This window comes from Rhinolophus sinicus, chromosome 15 (genome assembly GCF_057876585.1).
Source record: "Rhinolophus sinicus isolate RSI-liver-muscle chromosome 15, RSI-T2T, whole genome shotgun sequence".
NCBI classification, from domain to species: domain Eukaryota; kingdom Metazoa; phylum Chordata; class Mammalia; order Chiroptera; family Rhinolophidae; genus Rhinolophus; species Rhinolophus sinicus.
In genome coordinates, this window is record NC_142515.1 from 93,651,886 (window position 1) to 93,669,213 (window position 17,328).

Genomic DNA, 17,328 nt, shown 5'->3' on the forward strand with positions numbered 1-17,328 from the left:
ACTCAGCAAAATTAATCTTACTTTCATCCTTGCATTGGCTTTCCGTGATCATCATAAACTGTTCAGTGTTTCCAGATCACTTTCACTTAAACAATTTTATAGTCACTTTTTATAACTAGTTCGTTTAATGTTTCAAGTGATTTTATTTTTCTCTTCAATCTTCTTTTCCTTTCTCTGAATTCCCCTTGGTTCCTCCACATTACAAAAACGTCCAACTCTAATCTGCTGACCATGGGTCTTGAATATGAGTAATAACAAAGTTCACTCACAAATGGGTTGTTTGAACGGCTTGTTACAGAAGCCTTTTAGATCTTACAGAAGGCTGCGTTCCCACAGAGGAAACTTGGTAGCATGGTTTTCCCTGTTCCAACCCTCTGCTATGGCGAGAGAAACACAGGGACTTCAGGACTTCTGCAATACTTCTTTAGTTATTAGTGCTGACGATTGAAGGAATCACCATAGAGCAGTTCTTAACCTGTTAGAAGTAACGATAATCCCCTTCACAGAAAAGTGTATTATACTCATATAATCGTGCATGCAGTCTTAGGGAGTTTGATTATTCTCATATTCTCATTGTCCACTTATGGGCCAAAAATTCCAGATTTAAAACTCACTATCATAGAGCACATGAATTTAAATTTTTAAAAAATTTGATTTCATAGGTATTGAAATTATTTTATTTTCAACTTGCTTTGTCCTCAAGCAGTGCCCTGAAATTGTGTAGTACTTCTCTGTCCTGTCCTGTGTTTATGCTATTAAAATTTTTTTTATCCTCTTTAAGTCACAAATTGTATCACTTTAAAATTTTTGAAGGTTAATTTGTTTTGAAAAATATTCACCCAACTTTTCATGCATTTTTAAAAATTTTTCTTTCAATAACACTATTAGGAACCATAAAATGATTTCATCTCATGTGAAAGTTTAGTAAGTATATTGTGATTTCTGGATCTTTAATAAAGTTGATGAATTTGAACAGGCCATGAGACAGTTATGGGGGGGGGTGGGGGTGGGGGAGGGAGCTTGTCATCCTCATAATCTTTAGATGATAATTTCTCCCAAAATACAGAATTTAGTCTTGATTCATTTCTGTTATAGATGTAGGGACAAGTAAAATATTCTAAATATATATAATTTTAACTTACGTAAATATATATAAATTAAATTGAGCATAGAACACACATGTAACTTAACTGCAAGGTAACTAGAAACATGATTGCGTAGGGTTTAGGTGAAATACTAAATTACAGATTAGCGGAGTTAGCCGTTTTTCTGTTTACACTTCATCTTTGCCGAGGGCATCCACAGGGGCAGCTGGCATACTCTTCTTCATGAGGCAGAGAGAGGGGTGGTCAGTCACTGCTACCTCTCTGTATGACAGTTTTTAAAGTGACTTCGTACATTAGTTTTTTAAATTGTATGATGCCCATTTCCTTGTGAAAGACCATTAAGAATACAATATTTCTATGAGTGCAATTTTAGGATTATAACAGAGTATTAAAATAACATGCATGAATCCATAGCAATATAAATAAATGATTGATTGAACAAAAATAAGTGGGAAGAAGTGATGCTTCTTATAGGAGAATTCCAAATACTATGTGGATGGACAGTACTCCCTGCAGTGAGGATAACTTAATTCTCCCTTTAAGTGTGGACTGAGTTACTCAGTTCCGAAGAATAGAGGATGGCAGGTGGGGAAATAGTAACTGCAGTGGAGATACTAGTATATGCTGCCTTAGCCACATGATCAAAGCTAATGTCACCAGCAGAAGGAAGAGTCCTGTTGATAACACGTATACCCTCACTTCACCTCTCGTGCTCTTCCTGAAATCCCAAGATCCCAGTCTGGTCGAGAAAACAGCAGATGTACCCATTGAGGGACATTCTACAAAATGCCTCACCACTGCTTCACAGTGCTATCAGGATGATGAAAAATAAGGCAATCTGAGAAATTGTTAAGGTTAGACTGAGACTTGACAACTAAATACAGTGTTATTTGGATTCTGGTTGGGATCCTGAAACAGAGAAAGGAAAGTTAGTAGAAAACCTGGTGAAATCTGTGTGCAGTCTGCAATTTAGTTAATACTAATGTACAGTGTCATTTTCTTAGTTTTCCAAATGTACCAGGTTGCATGATATGTTGACATCAGAAGAACCTTGGGTGAAGGGCTTATAGAAACAGTGCTATCTTTTTAACTTAATCCAAAATAAAATTTATTTTTAAAAAATACTATTTTATCTATTCTTAATACCTAAGAATTTTGTCTTGATGGACTTGGAGATGTATGCTTTTAATCGGTCAGTTTTTCTCGGGCCCTGTTAACCTGCTTATCCCTAATACAGTGGGGAAAAATAGATTTAAACAGAGGCATCCAGGCTAGGAAGTGTGGGAGCAAGAGAGATATTCTTTACCATAAGTTAGGATAGCTTAACTGACTTTGTTGTTTGTTCTCTTTTAAAAAGTAAATATTGAGCGTATATCGGCGGGGTGCCAAAAAATGTCTGTAAGTGGGCACTTTGGTCAACGTTGCTCAAGCAGTAGTTCGTCGTAATCAGAAATGTCTGGACGCTGATGGTAACCACTCTGAGCACCTCTTGTAATTGCAGAAGTCAAATGTGACTTGTATTCATCTTTTGTTACCGCTGTATATTACAATTTTAATAGTGTTTTTCCTTTCTTAAAATGTGCATACATTTTTTTGGCACCCTCTGTATATGTGTATGTTTGTATATAGACACAGTCGTATGTGCTTTCATACACATAAATTTTTTCCCTTTAGCTTTAGTTTTAAAAAGATAAGGACCTGGCTGTAACTAGATTTAATATCAAATGGAATTTTATGAGTTTCATTAACATAAATTTGCAGTTTCTGCCCTGTTATGTCCATGTTTAGGTATTTTTATTTACCTGGTAATAGGAAAGTTGTTTTGTTAAGTCAGATAAGGGATTTTTATTCTTGGGATTTTTTTTTTTTAGGTGAAATATGAAATGGCATGTTTAAATATACCTTAAAATGTTTTTCTTCTGTCAGTATTACTCATTTTTTGAGGACTTTCTTCATTGTCTCCCCAGATAAAACAATAAAATTATGGAAAATCAGTGAAAGGGACAAAAGACCAGAAGGGTATAACTTGAAAGAGGAAGATGGAAGGTTTAGAGATCCTACTACAGTCACTACACTACGAGTAAGTACATAAGCAAAAATGATTCTAATTTTGATAGAGTTCTGTGTTCATACTATATAGATCCTGAGCAGAACTTGAATAGGAATAATTATTAGATTGGTGGAAAAGTAATTGTGGTTTAAAAGGTTAAAAATAATTGCAAAAACCACAATTACTTTTGCACCAACCTATACATTCCAACCCCTCCCAACAATTCTGTAACTAGATAGAATACTAAAAACTCCCATTTTTAACAGACCCTGACCTATACAGAGGTCTCTCTGTGGCCATGGGCAGAACCAAGACAACACAAGACTGCTACCATGTTTCCCCGAAAATAAGACCTAGCCAGACCATCAGCCCTAATGTGTCTTTTGGAGCAAAAATTAGTATAAGACCTGGTATTCTACTCTATTCTACCCAGATGTTATGTTATGTTATGTTATGTTATGTTATGTTATGTTATGTTATGTTATGTTATGTTATGTTATGTTATGTTATGTTAATGTTATGTCCGGTCTTATTTTACTATAAGACCGGCTCTTATATTAATTTTTGCTCCAAAAGATGCATTAGAGCTGATTGTCCGGCTAGGTCTTATATTCGGGGAAACACAGTATATAGTGTACCACACTCTCTTGTTCTCGTGGTTTGAATATCAGCTACTACAAAATTAAGTTTCAAGATTAATTTTCTTTGGAGATCTAAAAAGGTGAAATGGATCAAATCTTCCAATACAGCTAAAAAATACCAAGAATTAGACACTCTGGGCTAATTTCCTTTTTAGCTACTTTAATTTAAACCATAAACACTTACTAGATTTGCAAGTCTTTCAAGCAAAATATTGGAGCTGGGAAGAACTGCAAATTCTAATACTACTGCTATCTGTAAAAGAAGATTAATTAATTGTCCAGGCTGTTTATTTTTCTTTTTCTCATTTCAACACTTTAAAGGATCAACATCGGTTGCGTTTTAAAATTAAATCTGTGTAATATACTGTTTTTATATTCCCTCAAAAAGTGTAAAAATGAAGTGTTCTGAACTCTCAGCGTTGTTGTAAACAATGAACGTTTTGAACTGACTGTTTTTCATGTGCTTATTGACAGGTGCCAGTCTTTAGGCCCATGGATCTAATGGTTGAGGCCAGTCCACGGAGAATATTTGCCAATGCTCATACATATCACATCAACTCAATTTCTATTAATAGTGATTATGAAACATATTTATCTGCAGATGATTTGCGGATTAATCTTTGGCATCTGGAAATTACAGACAGGAGTTTTAGTATCCATTTGGTTTCATTTTTGGGTTCTATAAAGTCAATAGCAATATTTCTCCAAACCCCATTTTTATTGTTTATATTCTCCTCCTGAAAATTTTCTGTGCATATACAAGTATGTGATATATAAACATATACATATATATGTAGATGTATACAAATATATATTTGTTTTTTAAGTATGTTTCTAAAGTTCTTGATAAATGTTAGCAGCTATTACTACTACTGTTAGTTTTTCCACATACATATCATTTGAAAAATTAATACTTTACCATAATTCATACTTAACAATGTTTGAAAGAGCCTATTTTCCTATACCTTTCCCACTCAGTGAAAGTCCTCATTTGTTGTTTTGATTTGTGTTTATTTCATGATGAGTAGACAAACATTTTTCATATTTATTAACCATTTATGTTTTTTCTTTTCTAATTTTTTAATTAGATTTGCATGTTTTTATTATTTTTCTTTGTTTTTAAAACACTTTTTATGTTAAGTAAGTTAGCTCCATTGTTTGTGTACACTAAGTTCTCTTAATATTTAGGAAGATAAATTTATCAATCTTTTCTTTATGGCTTCTGGGATTTGTGTCATACTCAGAAAAACAGACCTCTAAATTTAAAATTTGTCCACGTTTTCTTCTAAGATTTTTCTTTTAAGCGTTAAAAAATAAAAGTTTTGATCCCTCTGGGATTATAATCTTAAGGACTAAATTGCAATTCAGAATTAGTACTTGTGCTTCAGCCTATGAATTAATATTAGACTTGAGAAATGTAAGATTGTGTTTGCCCTTTTTTCTAAGTGGAAATTCCTTAATAAGATGCTATCCAGATATTGTGGATATCAAGCCTGCCAATATGGAAGAGCTAACAGAGGTGATTACAGCAGCAGAATTCCATCCAAACAGCTGTAACACGTTTGTATACAGCAGCAGTAAAGGAACTATTCGGTTATGTGACATGAGGGCATCTGCCCTCTGTGATAGGCATTCTAAATGTAAGTTCATTATGTCTTTTTTTTTCCAAATTATAATATTTTCTCTTTGTCTGAAGTTAGCCTCAGAGACATGGTGACCTCATGTACATAGGTTTACAAGTCTTAAACATTTGTGCCGGGGCCTCTTGTACCCTTTGGTAAGCTGCTGACCACGAGAGGCATTGTAGGTTATTTGGAAGAACATAGAAGGCTTTCTCAGGGGCCTGTCGATGTCCCAGTGGATATATTTTTACTGGAATGTTACATGTTGGGAACTTGGGGTGAGGCTCTCCAACCGTATATATATTCAAGTAAGGCAGTTACTTTCTTTTTTTTCCCTCCCTCTCTCCCTTTCTTCTTTTCTGGTTTGAGCTTCTTGGGTAGGTTTTTTCTGAGAAGAGATTTCCTTGGCTTTAAAAAAAGTTTGGAAAGCACTGGGTTAAAAAATTAAGGGGGTGCATTATTCTTGTCTTTCTGTTTTTGAATATTTTTCAAACTCGTGAAAATTGGCACCTGCCTGTTACCAAACTAATTTTAGCTGGGCCACTAAAAAATACAACGCAGGTATGAATTTGAATGGTGAGGACAGTGTGTTTCTTGTGGTGACAGTACAGGCAGGCAGTCTGTGTGGAACCTGCGTCCCCGGTGCACTGGAGCCAGAGAAGTCCTGGCTGAGTCTGGTCCGCTCGGTGAGCTGTGGGCCTCTGGAAGCGTACTCCATCTTTCTGCATCTTCAGTTTCGGTGTTTACGATATTCTCTGAAGAAACTTTCAGGGAGATCATCTTCTTACAGCCAGAGAGATGGTTCTAAGTTCTTTATTAGGCTGTCCTATGTAGCTCCCTCTTAGGAAGTTTGTGAGTGGTTTCAGCAAATGCTTTGTGCAACCCGGAATATTATACAAATTGTTGTTTCTGTTTTTTGTGTTTTGCTTGTTTTTAGTGTTTGAAGAACCTGAAGATCCCAGTAACAGGTCTTTTTTTTCTGAAATCATCTCCTCTATTTCTGATGTAAAATTCAGCCATAGTGGTCGCTATATGATGACTAGAGACTATTTGTCAGTCAAAATTTGGGACTTAAATATGGAAAACAGGCCTGTCGAAACATACCAGGTATTTACAGTTTTTTCTTTCAATGCTCACATACCCTGTTTAAGTGTTTATAGAGAAAGATTTTGTAGTATGTGTAATAATACAGTGTTTGTTCACCATTAGGCTTTTTCTTGAAGAGGTCCATGAATGTGTTGTTCTTCCTTATATTAAATGCATATAGACTTTATAAGCTGTGTTTTCTACTTACTTTTGCAGTTAAAGTGTGATTTTGCTACCAATTTGGTTCAATATTGACAACTTTTCCCCCTCCTTCTACTTACATTTAAAGTGAGGAGGGAAGAGCACACTCTGTTAGGGTCTGGGGGGGAGGGAGGTGGAGAGGATTCGGAAGAAAGTAGCCAGTCCCAGTAGACGTATCCGGGTCGGAGTATGTGCAGCGCTAGTTGAACTAGAGCTTGATTTTGGCATAAAGAGTTAAAGGGACTGGCATTCTGCCTTTTGACTGATAACTGTTGTCGTAAGCTGAAGGGGAGGGGTTTGAAAGCCCTGCGGACAGCTTTAGGAGGGAGTTACCTCTCGTAGGATGTCAGTTCTGGATTGTCTTGTGAGCCACCCCACTACCAGTGACCCCAAACCTCTTCTAGAGAAGAGAACGAAGATGCACACGGTCGGGAACAGGTGGGGTGTAGAAACCTGTTAGACCGTAAGTGGTTACAGTGTAGAACACGCTTGACATACAGAATTGGAAAATGGTACCTTTATGTTGTGTGCTCTCAGTAAGATTAGAACGGTATTTCTCAAACTTTTTAATCCTCTTTAACAAACATAAACCACTTAAGATTCTCCTTAATGGTATTTGAAATGTCCAAATACATGCATGCTACATTGAAGCAAATGCAAAGAGATAATACGGCTCTGTTTTCAAATTAAATTTGTGTAACTGCCAAGTTCCTGATTTGTATCCCTGTGATTCTCACCACCACCCCCCTCCCATTTCCATTGAGAATAATTGATTTGAACCGTAACTTCATACTCTTAAATTGTTTGATGAAAAGCCCTGTACATGCATTCTAAAACTTGGCTGAATTGTGTGATTTACCTAATTTGACCTGATTGGCACCTTTTCTGCCTTTGCTGAATTAGGTTAATGATTGAGAATAGAGTCATACTCAAAGATAGTATATGCAGATTCAGCTGTTCTTGTTGAGTTTATAAGCATCTTGCTGAACTCTGCGTGATTAAAGGGTAATTTTTATCTTACTAATTTTTTGTCTTCCGTGCTCACTTTCAATGCTGATCCTACATGAATTGCAATTCCTCCGTGTTACAGATTTTCACTTAATGTCACATAGACATGGTCTGCATCATTCCACTATACTTAAAGTTGAAATGGACTCTTATATGACTTTAGGTTGCTTCATAAAGAATAGAGAATTCTAGGCATTTAGCTGGTACCTACTTTTTTCTATCACTACTATTTAAGGTTCTCTTTAAGTAAAGAGAGGTTCTCTTTTAAGTAAAAAAGGAGAGTGAGATAGAGACTCCTTTTTTCCCCATCTGATCACAAGAAATACTTTGAAATTTTCCTTTGTAATTGAACAATATTATGAAATGTATCATTTCTCAGGATATGTCCTAAATACCAGATTTATTTATGTTCTAGTTTATCCCTTTGTGAAATAATAGTGGGTAAATACAGAATTATATTTCAAAAAAACAGGTACATTTTCACTAGTTTTTGATATTGTATAAGTAATGTCACATGATCAAATTTTTCAATGATGCATACCTAGAGTAACCATATAATTTATCACCAAACCAGGGCAGGTCATGCTATGTATAAAATATGCACTTAATGATAATGTAGGCTTCAGTGATTTATGCTCAGAAAATGGTATTGAAGAAGGAAGTAAAGTACAGTCTTTTCTATCAGCAATTTATGGACTGAAAGCCAAGTGTCAGCATATTCAAATATTGCTACCATATTCTTTAGTTTCTTATCTGTGCCGTTTTCAAACATTTGTGGCCTAAATATTTTACTCAAACTTATAAAGAGTACATGTTCCATGCCCAGAATGGTACTTTTCTCTGTTGTACAATAAATAGGAAAGTCTTTGTTCATGGAAGAGGGGCTCATGTTTGTAAAAGGATAAAATGCCTTTATTATTTCCAAGGGAATCAAGTTTTAATAGGATTCAGAGGTATATGTGTATGTCTGTATATGCCTTTTCTTTTAAAATACGGACTTGTTAAATCAGTTCCCTGATTTTAATTGGTTTTTCTTGAAGTGTAAACTAAGAATATATGTAATATAGTTATGTTTTCCCCCAGGTGCATGAATACCTCAGAAGTAAACTTTGTTCACTGTATGAAAATGACTGCATATTTGACAAATTTGAATGTTGTTGGAATGGATCTGATAGGTAATTGATTTTAATTTCCACTTCTCATTCAAATGTTTTATTAGAGGAATGAAATTTACTGTGTCATCACTCCTCCTGGTATGGTTACCATATTCACTAAAAATAAGGCAAACTTTTTTTAGAATGACATAAATCATAAATCCTAACTTCCCTCCCCCTCCCCTACAGGGTTTTCTTGAAATAAATTTAGTAATCTTATAGCTGTATTGGCAAATACAAATTAAACATTGTGTTTCACTAGTAAATGTGAAAATACACAAAAAGTTCCAGTTATCATAAATTATTATTTAAATATCTTTAAATGTTTCCCCTTTATGAACCAGATCAATCACGTTTGACATGCCAACAGTTAAAATGGTGAAATTTCAGTTTAGTTGTTAACTCTACTGTTCAACTGTTTTTAGAAATATTTGGACAGTATATAATTCATTTGGAATGTTACACCAGCTTTACCAGCTATTATATTAATACCTCATAGACTTGGTAGTTACTATATATTATTTTAACCCTATTACCCTGAGTAATAAGGCTTTTCGTAATCTGCAAATTTTCCACAGTGTGATTCCTTTTTATTATATCATCAGATGTGTACCATTATTTCCAAGGATAAATAAGCCTTAATCTTTCAATTTTTAGTTGCCAATACTTATTCCAATAGAACAGAAAATTGTAAAAGAAAATGTGACTTTGGAATAACTTAAACTTGCCTTCAGGGTAATTTGAGGTACTTCATTCAACAGTGCTTTTATCACTGAAGCTTGGTATGATTTAGGTTTTGTGTGTTACATGTTATAAAGGGTAATAGAGCTTGGATTATTTATCTTTTTAAAATTACTTTTAAAATTATTTTTATCTGATTATAACGTGAGGCCCCGTAATAAGCTAGCCACAATGAGCCTGGAGTAGGAATAAGCAGGCTTTGCCTTTGAATGCCACTACTAAACCTAAGGCATCAAGAAGGAAAAAAAGAAAGGGGTAGACATTAGCAAGAAGAAATTAGCAAATTTGAAAAGAAGGTACTGATATAAAAAGATGTGGTGCACTGCTACAGCTAGTTCTTCCTCACATCATTTAAACATATTTTTAGCAGTTTTAAGTTATGTTCCATTATCAGAAGTTATTTCCCTTAATGTTAAAAAAAAATTTTTTTTGAAATCATCTCAAACTTAGAGAAAATGTACAAGAGTAATACAGCTCTTACTTAGTTAGCCTCTGCTCATGTTCCTCCTGTTGCTGTGTCGATCTCTTTTGTCTTTCCACACACACACACACACACACACACACACACACACACACATACACACACATACATACGCATAATTTTTTTTGTGAACCAGTGGGCTTAAACTCCAAACATGATGCCCCATTACCCCTAAATTCTTTAATGAATATATTTCCTAAAAGAGACACACTCCTACATAATGACAGTGCAAGTATCTAAAGCAGAAAAATTCCCATTGATGGATTATTTCCATCTACTCCACACATCCCATTAAAATTTCACCATTTCTCAATTATGTCCTCTAGCAAAGGAAAAATTTTTTTGTTCAGTATCCAATCCAAAAGAATATGTGACATTTAGTTGTCATATCTCATTAGTATATATTAATCTGGAACAGTTCTTCATCCTTTCCTCATGTTTCATGACCTTGACATTTTTGAAAAACAAAGACCATTTATTTTGCAGAAAGTTTCTTAATTTGAATGTTGTCTAATGTTTCCTCATGATTAGATTCAGGTTATTCATTTTTGACAGTACCATAGAAATGCTGGCATAACACCTTTTAAAATTTACAAATTGCCATAGACTGGGTGTTCTGATCTATTAAAACCTCACAAATTCAGAGGTGCCAGTCTAAATTACATAAATCATTTTAAAAGAAATACAGTTTTATTACCTTCAAGTACATGCATAAACTTGAGTTTGATTTAAAATGTCAGTTTTTGGGAGGGGGGAATTGAAATTACTGAATAGATAGTAACTATTTGTAGTGAATATATGACCTGTATAATGTATAATATTTATAATAGTTGTTTTCAAGGATTACTTTAAAGATTTTCTTGGTGTTCTATACTTTTATTTACAACAACAATTTAAACCATGTGAGCAGGACATAGTAAGAGTAGCACCAGACCCTTTCCAAATTAAAAGCGGTTTGAAATGTGTGAAGTCTTGCTTATTGGGATAATTAGTAAATGTTCCGCAGTGATGGATGGCAAGTAGAACTGACAGAACATGTCTTGGGCAGGGTAAGAATTTGCTACCTCTTTAAACTGATACTATTAAAAATGTTTGTCCAAAAATTTTTGCTTAAAATGTACTTAGTGTTACAGATAAAATGATTATCTTTTCATAAAAACTGCACATGCTACTTTCTTAATATTCTCAGAAACAGATTCCCTGTGTCATAAGGTGTGATTATCCAAACCAGACAACGTCCTGGGAACAAATTAAATAGCTTATAATTTAAGTCATAATGTATTGGTTTCTTATGAACAGGTGTGTACTATGCCCCTTTTTTGTTGTTTTTTTGTTGTTTTTTGTTTCAGAGCCTGAGAGTCCCAAGGTTGGTATTTCTAGAAAGAAGTTGTCTGGTCTGGTTGATTGCACAGTCTGTAGTTGGAAAAATACTAAGCAAAGATAATATTACTAAGAAGCTTTACTTGAGGATGCTTTCAACTTTAGTGATGGTTTTGGTAGTCATGAAAAGGAGTCATTAACAGAAAACCACATTAACTAATACCATATTTCTGGGTTGGTTTCAGCAACCCTCACCCTAAATCCTAATCTGTTTGAAGTAGCTGTTTCCGGTAGAATATTAGACTAGGTTTATCACTGAATCATTTTACTGAAAACAAACTCTTGTTCACTTATTTGACTGAGTGCTCTGTCTGCCTTTACAGTGTTGTCATGACTGGATCTTACAATAATTTCTTCAGAATGTTTGACAGGAACACAAAGCGAGACATAACCCTAGAAGCATCACGGGAAAACAATAAACCTCGCACAGTTCTGAAGCCACGCAAAGTCTGTGCAAGTGGCAAGAGAAAGAAGGATGAAATAAGTGTTGACAGCCTAGACTTCAACAAGAAAATACTTCATACAGCCTGGCACCCCAAGGAAAATATCATTGCTGTAGCTACTACAAACAATCTGTATATATTTCAAGACAAAGTGAATTAGGGTTGGCATTCCTAGCAGAAGAGCCCACTTCCTGCTTAGTTGAGATAGTTGAATCTAGCATTCGTACCTAAAAAAGAGAGAGGTCCATTGTGGCGCCCCTTTCCAGTGTTTGACAATGTGCCATTCAACAACACATTTTTTATAGCTACATGGAGAAAGCTCTGTGGATTCATCACCGTGTGTTCTCCATGTCTGCTAGCCATTTAGGTAAGGGTAGGGCACTTTTAATTTAAATGACTTCTTGCACCATCTTGCCTAATGGACTAGATTGGACTGTATCAACATTGATTTACTCCACTTTTTATGCCTTCCATTGTGATGACGTCAAACACAGTGAAAGCCTTCAGTCATGCTTAATGGGATTTAATTGTGTATCCTCATTACTGTATCATTTGTGGGGTACACCCCTCCCCCCTTTTTTAAATTAAATACAGCTCATTCTTACTGTGGCTTGTAGCATTCCTCCTCTTCTGGCCTCCTGGACTCTTCCCTTCATCTCTCTTACCCTTGCCCCCTCCACCCAGTCTTGGTGGTGGTATATTAAAAAAAGAAAGAACGAAAGCACACAAAATGAGTCAGTTTGGGGTCAGTGGTAAAGGGGGTGTATGTTGAGAACAAATGTTTTAATAACAGTTGGCTGTAATCACTCCTTGCCGTGTCTGGCACTGAAAATAAGGAAAAAAAACTACTACTGAATAAAAGTGACAAAGAATGGAGAATCTGGTTTTCTTTTTCTTTTTAATCTACCTCTTAAAGCCAATATTTTGTGTCATAACTTTGGGCGCAATGAAATGAAATGAGTTTCCATTGTTTTATTGGTATTTTTTGTTAATTATTTTTAACAAGTGTTCTTTTACGTGGAGAAGGAAAGGGTTCTGTATGGACATGTTTTGAATATATATTGGTATTGCTAAGGATTTCACAATCTATAAATGCTACTAGAGGTTTTTTTTTTTTTTGATTGTAGTTATAAGGGTATTGGATACATTGTATCTACACTTCTCATTATCTGTTAATGAAATTGTTGTACATGGGAACCAAATTTGTAGAGCTTCATTTTTAAAGACTTTCTACAGTACTTAATTTCATTTTTGCCTTACTAAATACTGAGTCAAAGACTTAAAAGACTTTTTTAACAAGTTAAAACTTTTTTTTGTCATTCAATCATAAATCATAAAACCATCCTCAAGTGATTTACGTAGATAAAATTGACACTGCACTAAATATTTTTTTTTGTATTTTATTGCTATCGAATCTGAATGAAATGTACTTTGCCATAGATGTTTTTTCTCTATTTTTGGTTTTCCAAAGCTATTAATATTAAAGACAAACTTTAAAGGTACAATGTTCGAAAAGTGCTTAATGGACTCCAACAGCTGCCTCAAATAAAAATTTAGTAATCTGTATATGAGTACATTTCCCTAAATGGTGATACCTTATCCAAAGATGAAGAGTACCCCTATTTTATATAGGTAGAATGTACCTTTGTCAGTCTTGCAGAAGCTTTAATGGAGAACAAATGGACTTTATTTTTAAATGATAAATTGAGCAGGCATTTATATTATTAGAGAATGGTAGTATGCTTTGCTTGAGCAGTAATATAACAACCTTGAATTTTAGAGGACTCTGAGTGCTTCCTATATGTCCACTACCTGTTGTTCTATTCTCATCAGTGAAAAATGATTAAACAATTCAACCGTAATTCCCTCTACACTTATATAAATATTATGTCTTGTAAGTTAACATTTTTAGCACACAGGAGAAATTTTATGTAATAAAATTACTGTATCTTTTGAACTTAAAAAAATTTGAATTTGTGTTTAAACACATTGATTATATGTCTTGGTAATTCTTCAAATAATGGCACTTTTACTAATTTATTTGGGGACCTTGGGTGCATTCGTAATTTGTGTTATTTATTCTTCACACTTGACTTGGAAGTGGGCTATTCCCCTGCCACAAGTATCAAACCACCGATACTCTGTCTCTGATCAGACAATTTTTCAGAAGATCCTTTTGGGAGATTGTTTCCCTAAACTTTGGGTGTAGGCCTTGAGATAACACCAACAACTCTTGGAAATTCTTTTTTGATTGAGTGGTAACTGTGATGATTCTCATCCATGACACTAAGGGTTAGTTTTTTATATTTAAGAGAAACATTGCTAAAGTTCAAATGCCTCTATAAAGGAATGCTATTATAAATTATTGTAACAATATTCTCGAGTATCAATTCTTAATTTCTTTGGTGTAGCAGACTAAGCCCAGCCACTCATATGGTCATGGTTAATCTTTTTATTAATAAAAGTTATACTTAGAATAAACTTAGTCTTGTCAAGTTGCTTGTATTTTCCTATTCTCTTAACACCTACGAACATACACATACTTTATCCCTTTTGTCTGAACTTTTTTTTTTTACAATAGGAAATTGAATTACAATAGGAAATAGAACTTCCATTCTGTTAATCTCCTTTGATCTTTGTTTAGTGGCTGGGCAATAGTTATTTTATAAATCTCTGTATATAAATATGTGTGACAACTACTAGATATTAAGCTTTCCTCTGTGAAGCCATTAGTCTTGGAATAAAAATACACTTTTTTTCTTTCAAATTAAGTGAGGAATTTTCTAAACCGTAAATGTGAGCATTATTCTGGTTACAGTTACTTCTAAAGAAAACGAACTATGAAAACAGGTTCTTTTAGTGTGTAACAGTATGTATACAAGTAATGTAGAAAGTTATGCAAAAGCTAGAACAGTATTGGTATTTTTAGTGCAATATAAAGCATTACCTTTTAGGGAACACTGCTTCAGTGTGGTTTTTTGTTTTGTTTTGTTTTTTACCACATAAATTCAAGTGGAGATAGTCATGTGCACCCTTGAAAGAACAAAATCAAGCTCCCACCCCCCAAAAAGGTGTATGCAAGGTCATCAAGAGTCAATTTAGTATTTGAGAGCACTCCTATTTTAGGTATCTTATTTATCTGTTCAGATGGTTGATCATTTGTGTGTTTGTGTTTTGACATGGTTTAAGAAAGTTTTTTATACACCCTCCCCAAGAAACTTTGGAAACTGACCTTGCTTCATTTTGTAATTGTGCACGAGGTCAAAGTGTCGTAATTCAATTTAGTATTTATTCAAATGCTTAGTAAATTTACAAAGTTCTCAAATGCTGAAGATATTTTGAAGGGTAATGATAAATTGAGTTTCGTCTCCTTGACACCTCACCTCGTGGTGATATTAGACGAGCCTATGCTGTATGTGAGAAGAAACCCTCACCTGCAGGCTTAAAGTGAATATAACACGTGAAAGGCCCTCCGTGAACACAGTCCCTATCGAGCAGAAGGCACTACAAAGATTAGTTTCTCCCAAAAGGAAGAATTCGGCAAATAAAATAAGCTGTCGTAAGGGAGAAAGCTAGTTGTCTTTATAACGTTCTATGCTCTTCATTAGCAATATGTGAACTGTGTTATTTGAGGACTTTCCCACTAGGGGGCAACATTCAAGCCTTACGGGTATTGAGAGTAAACAGGGTTTCTGTTTCTGTACTGGAAGAGCTTCATAATTAAAAACCAAATTGGGGACCAAATAAAGGGAAAAATCCAAAACGTATTTATGTCCAAATAAAACCACCATTCATGACTGCAGTGAAAACTTGAGGGCCCTGTAATGGAGGGGGAACCCAAATACCAGCTATGGTGTCTGTCATGGTCACACCTTATTGGGGAAGCAGCGAAAATGAAGTTGAAAGGGTTCTCTGCTGCCCTTTCTTTTCAATCATAGGTTCCTCAGTCTGCCCACCTCTTTGCAAAATCAGATCCTTAGGTGCCATATTAGCTGCCTTCACCAGGATGCCAGGAATTTCATATTGCACGTTTATGCTAATTTAACTCTGGAATGACAATCCCTTTTAAAACTTCTGAATACATGTTCAGAAAATACACACAAAATTACCCCACCAGTAATCTCATCGTTCAGAGAAAACGCCCATACACATTTATTTTCTCTCTTGTAGGCATACATTTGTTTAATAGAAAATGAAACTATATACAGTTCAATGTCCTATTTCTCCACAGCATTGTTATTTTGTGCGTTTTCCCATATCAAGTGTTCTCTTTAAGCAAGATTTCCCTGTCCGCGTAGCCTCACATTTATGGATGATCCATTATTTAACCAGTCCCTGTTGTCAAGACTGATTTCTTGTTTCCATTTTGCAAGTAGAAGTATTGGAATAGTGAACATACATACCAGTCATGATGTGTAAGATTTTTAGGATACATTTCTAAAAATATAATTACTGTGTTAAAGGGTATGGACATAAAAATTTAAGATTTGAGACGTATTATCAGATTTCCCTTCCAAAAGTGGAAGTTTCATCACGACATTTGAATGTTGTTTCGTTATAACATTGATGGGATGCCATAGGAACTTTTGCTTGTCAAATTGGTTTCGTTATATGTCATTTTGCCGCGGTTCCAAGAAACTATCAATATTAAGTAAGGACTTACTGTATTACTGTATATGGGATTACCCATATCTTCACACTCATGTTTTATCTTTGTCAATTTGAAAGTGTCAAAAATGGTAACCCAATCTGTGTTTTCATATTTCTAGCCAGATAATTTCTATAATCTGTATACAAGACCTTTACCAGACGTGTGCTGAAGTCCCCTTTATCAACTTTTTCTTTTTTATTCATTTATTTATTTTTAAGGAGAGCGCAGCTCACAGTGGCCCATGTGGGGATCAAACTGGCAACCTTGGTGTTACCAGCACCATGCTCTAACCAACTGAGCTAACCAGCCACCCCTCAACTCTTTCTTTAGTGCATTCTGCTTTTGGTGTCATCTAAGAAATCTGCCTAACTTAAGGTGACAGAATTGGGTTTTTTTAGAAGTTTATAGTTTTCAGTTTTTACATTTAGGTCTGTCATCCACTTGAGTTAGTTTTCATATATGGCACCTATAAAAATTATAGGTATTATAGGTATCATTTTTCTTTGCACCATTGTCAAAAATCAGTGTTAGGCTCTCTGCGCTATTCTATTAGTTTATGTCTCTGCTTTCGCCCATATTGCATTGCCTTGATTAGCTTTATGTAAACAGTACTCCAACTTCTTTTTCAAAATTGTCTTGTTTTAGTTCCCTTGTCTTTCCATAGACGTTTTAGAATCAGCCTGTTTACAAGAACAAAAACACTCGTTTGGATTTTGATGATAATTGTGTTGAATCCATAAACCAGGGAGAGTGGACATGTTAAA

The 17,328-nt window shown here is 34.7% G+C and overlaps 1 protein-coding gene across 2 annotated transcripts in view; it reads left to right on the plus strand.

Annotated features, from left to right (window-relative positions):
• PPP2R2A (protein phosphatase 2 regulatory subunit Balpha) overlaps positions 1 to 12,792 on the plus strand; it is a 72,573-nt gene extending 59,781 nt beyond the window's left edge. For both annotated transcript variants that reach the window (XM_019714899.3, XM_074338222.2), the window contains 6 exons: positions 3,074 to 3,186; positions 4,272 to 4,449; positions 5,273 to 5,437; positions 6,357 to 6,526; positions 8,798 to 8,889; positions 11,794 to 12,792. In XM_019714899.3, coding sequence (XP_019570458.1) covers positions 3,074 to 3,186; positions 4,272 to 4,449; positions 5,273 to 5,437; positions 6,357 to 6,526; positions 8,798 to 8,889; positions 11,794 to 12,073 — 998 coding nt within the window. In that variant the 3' untranslated portion in view covers positions 12,074 to 12,792. The remainder of the gene's footprint in view (positions 1 to 3,073; positions 3,187 to 4,271; positions 4,450 to 5,272; positions 5,438 to 6,356; positions 6,527 to 8,797; positions 8,890 to 11,793) is intronic.
• Positions 12,793 to 17,328: the final 4,536 nt, after the last annotated feature.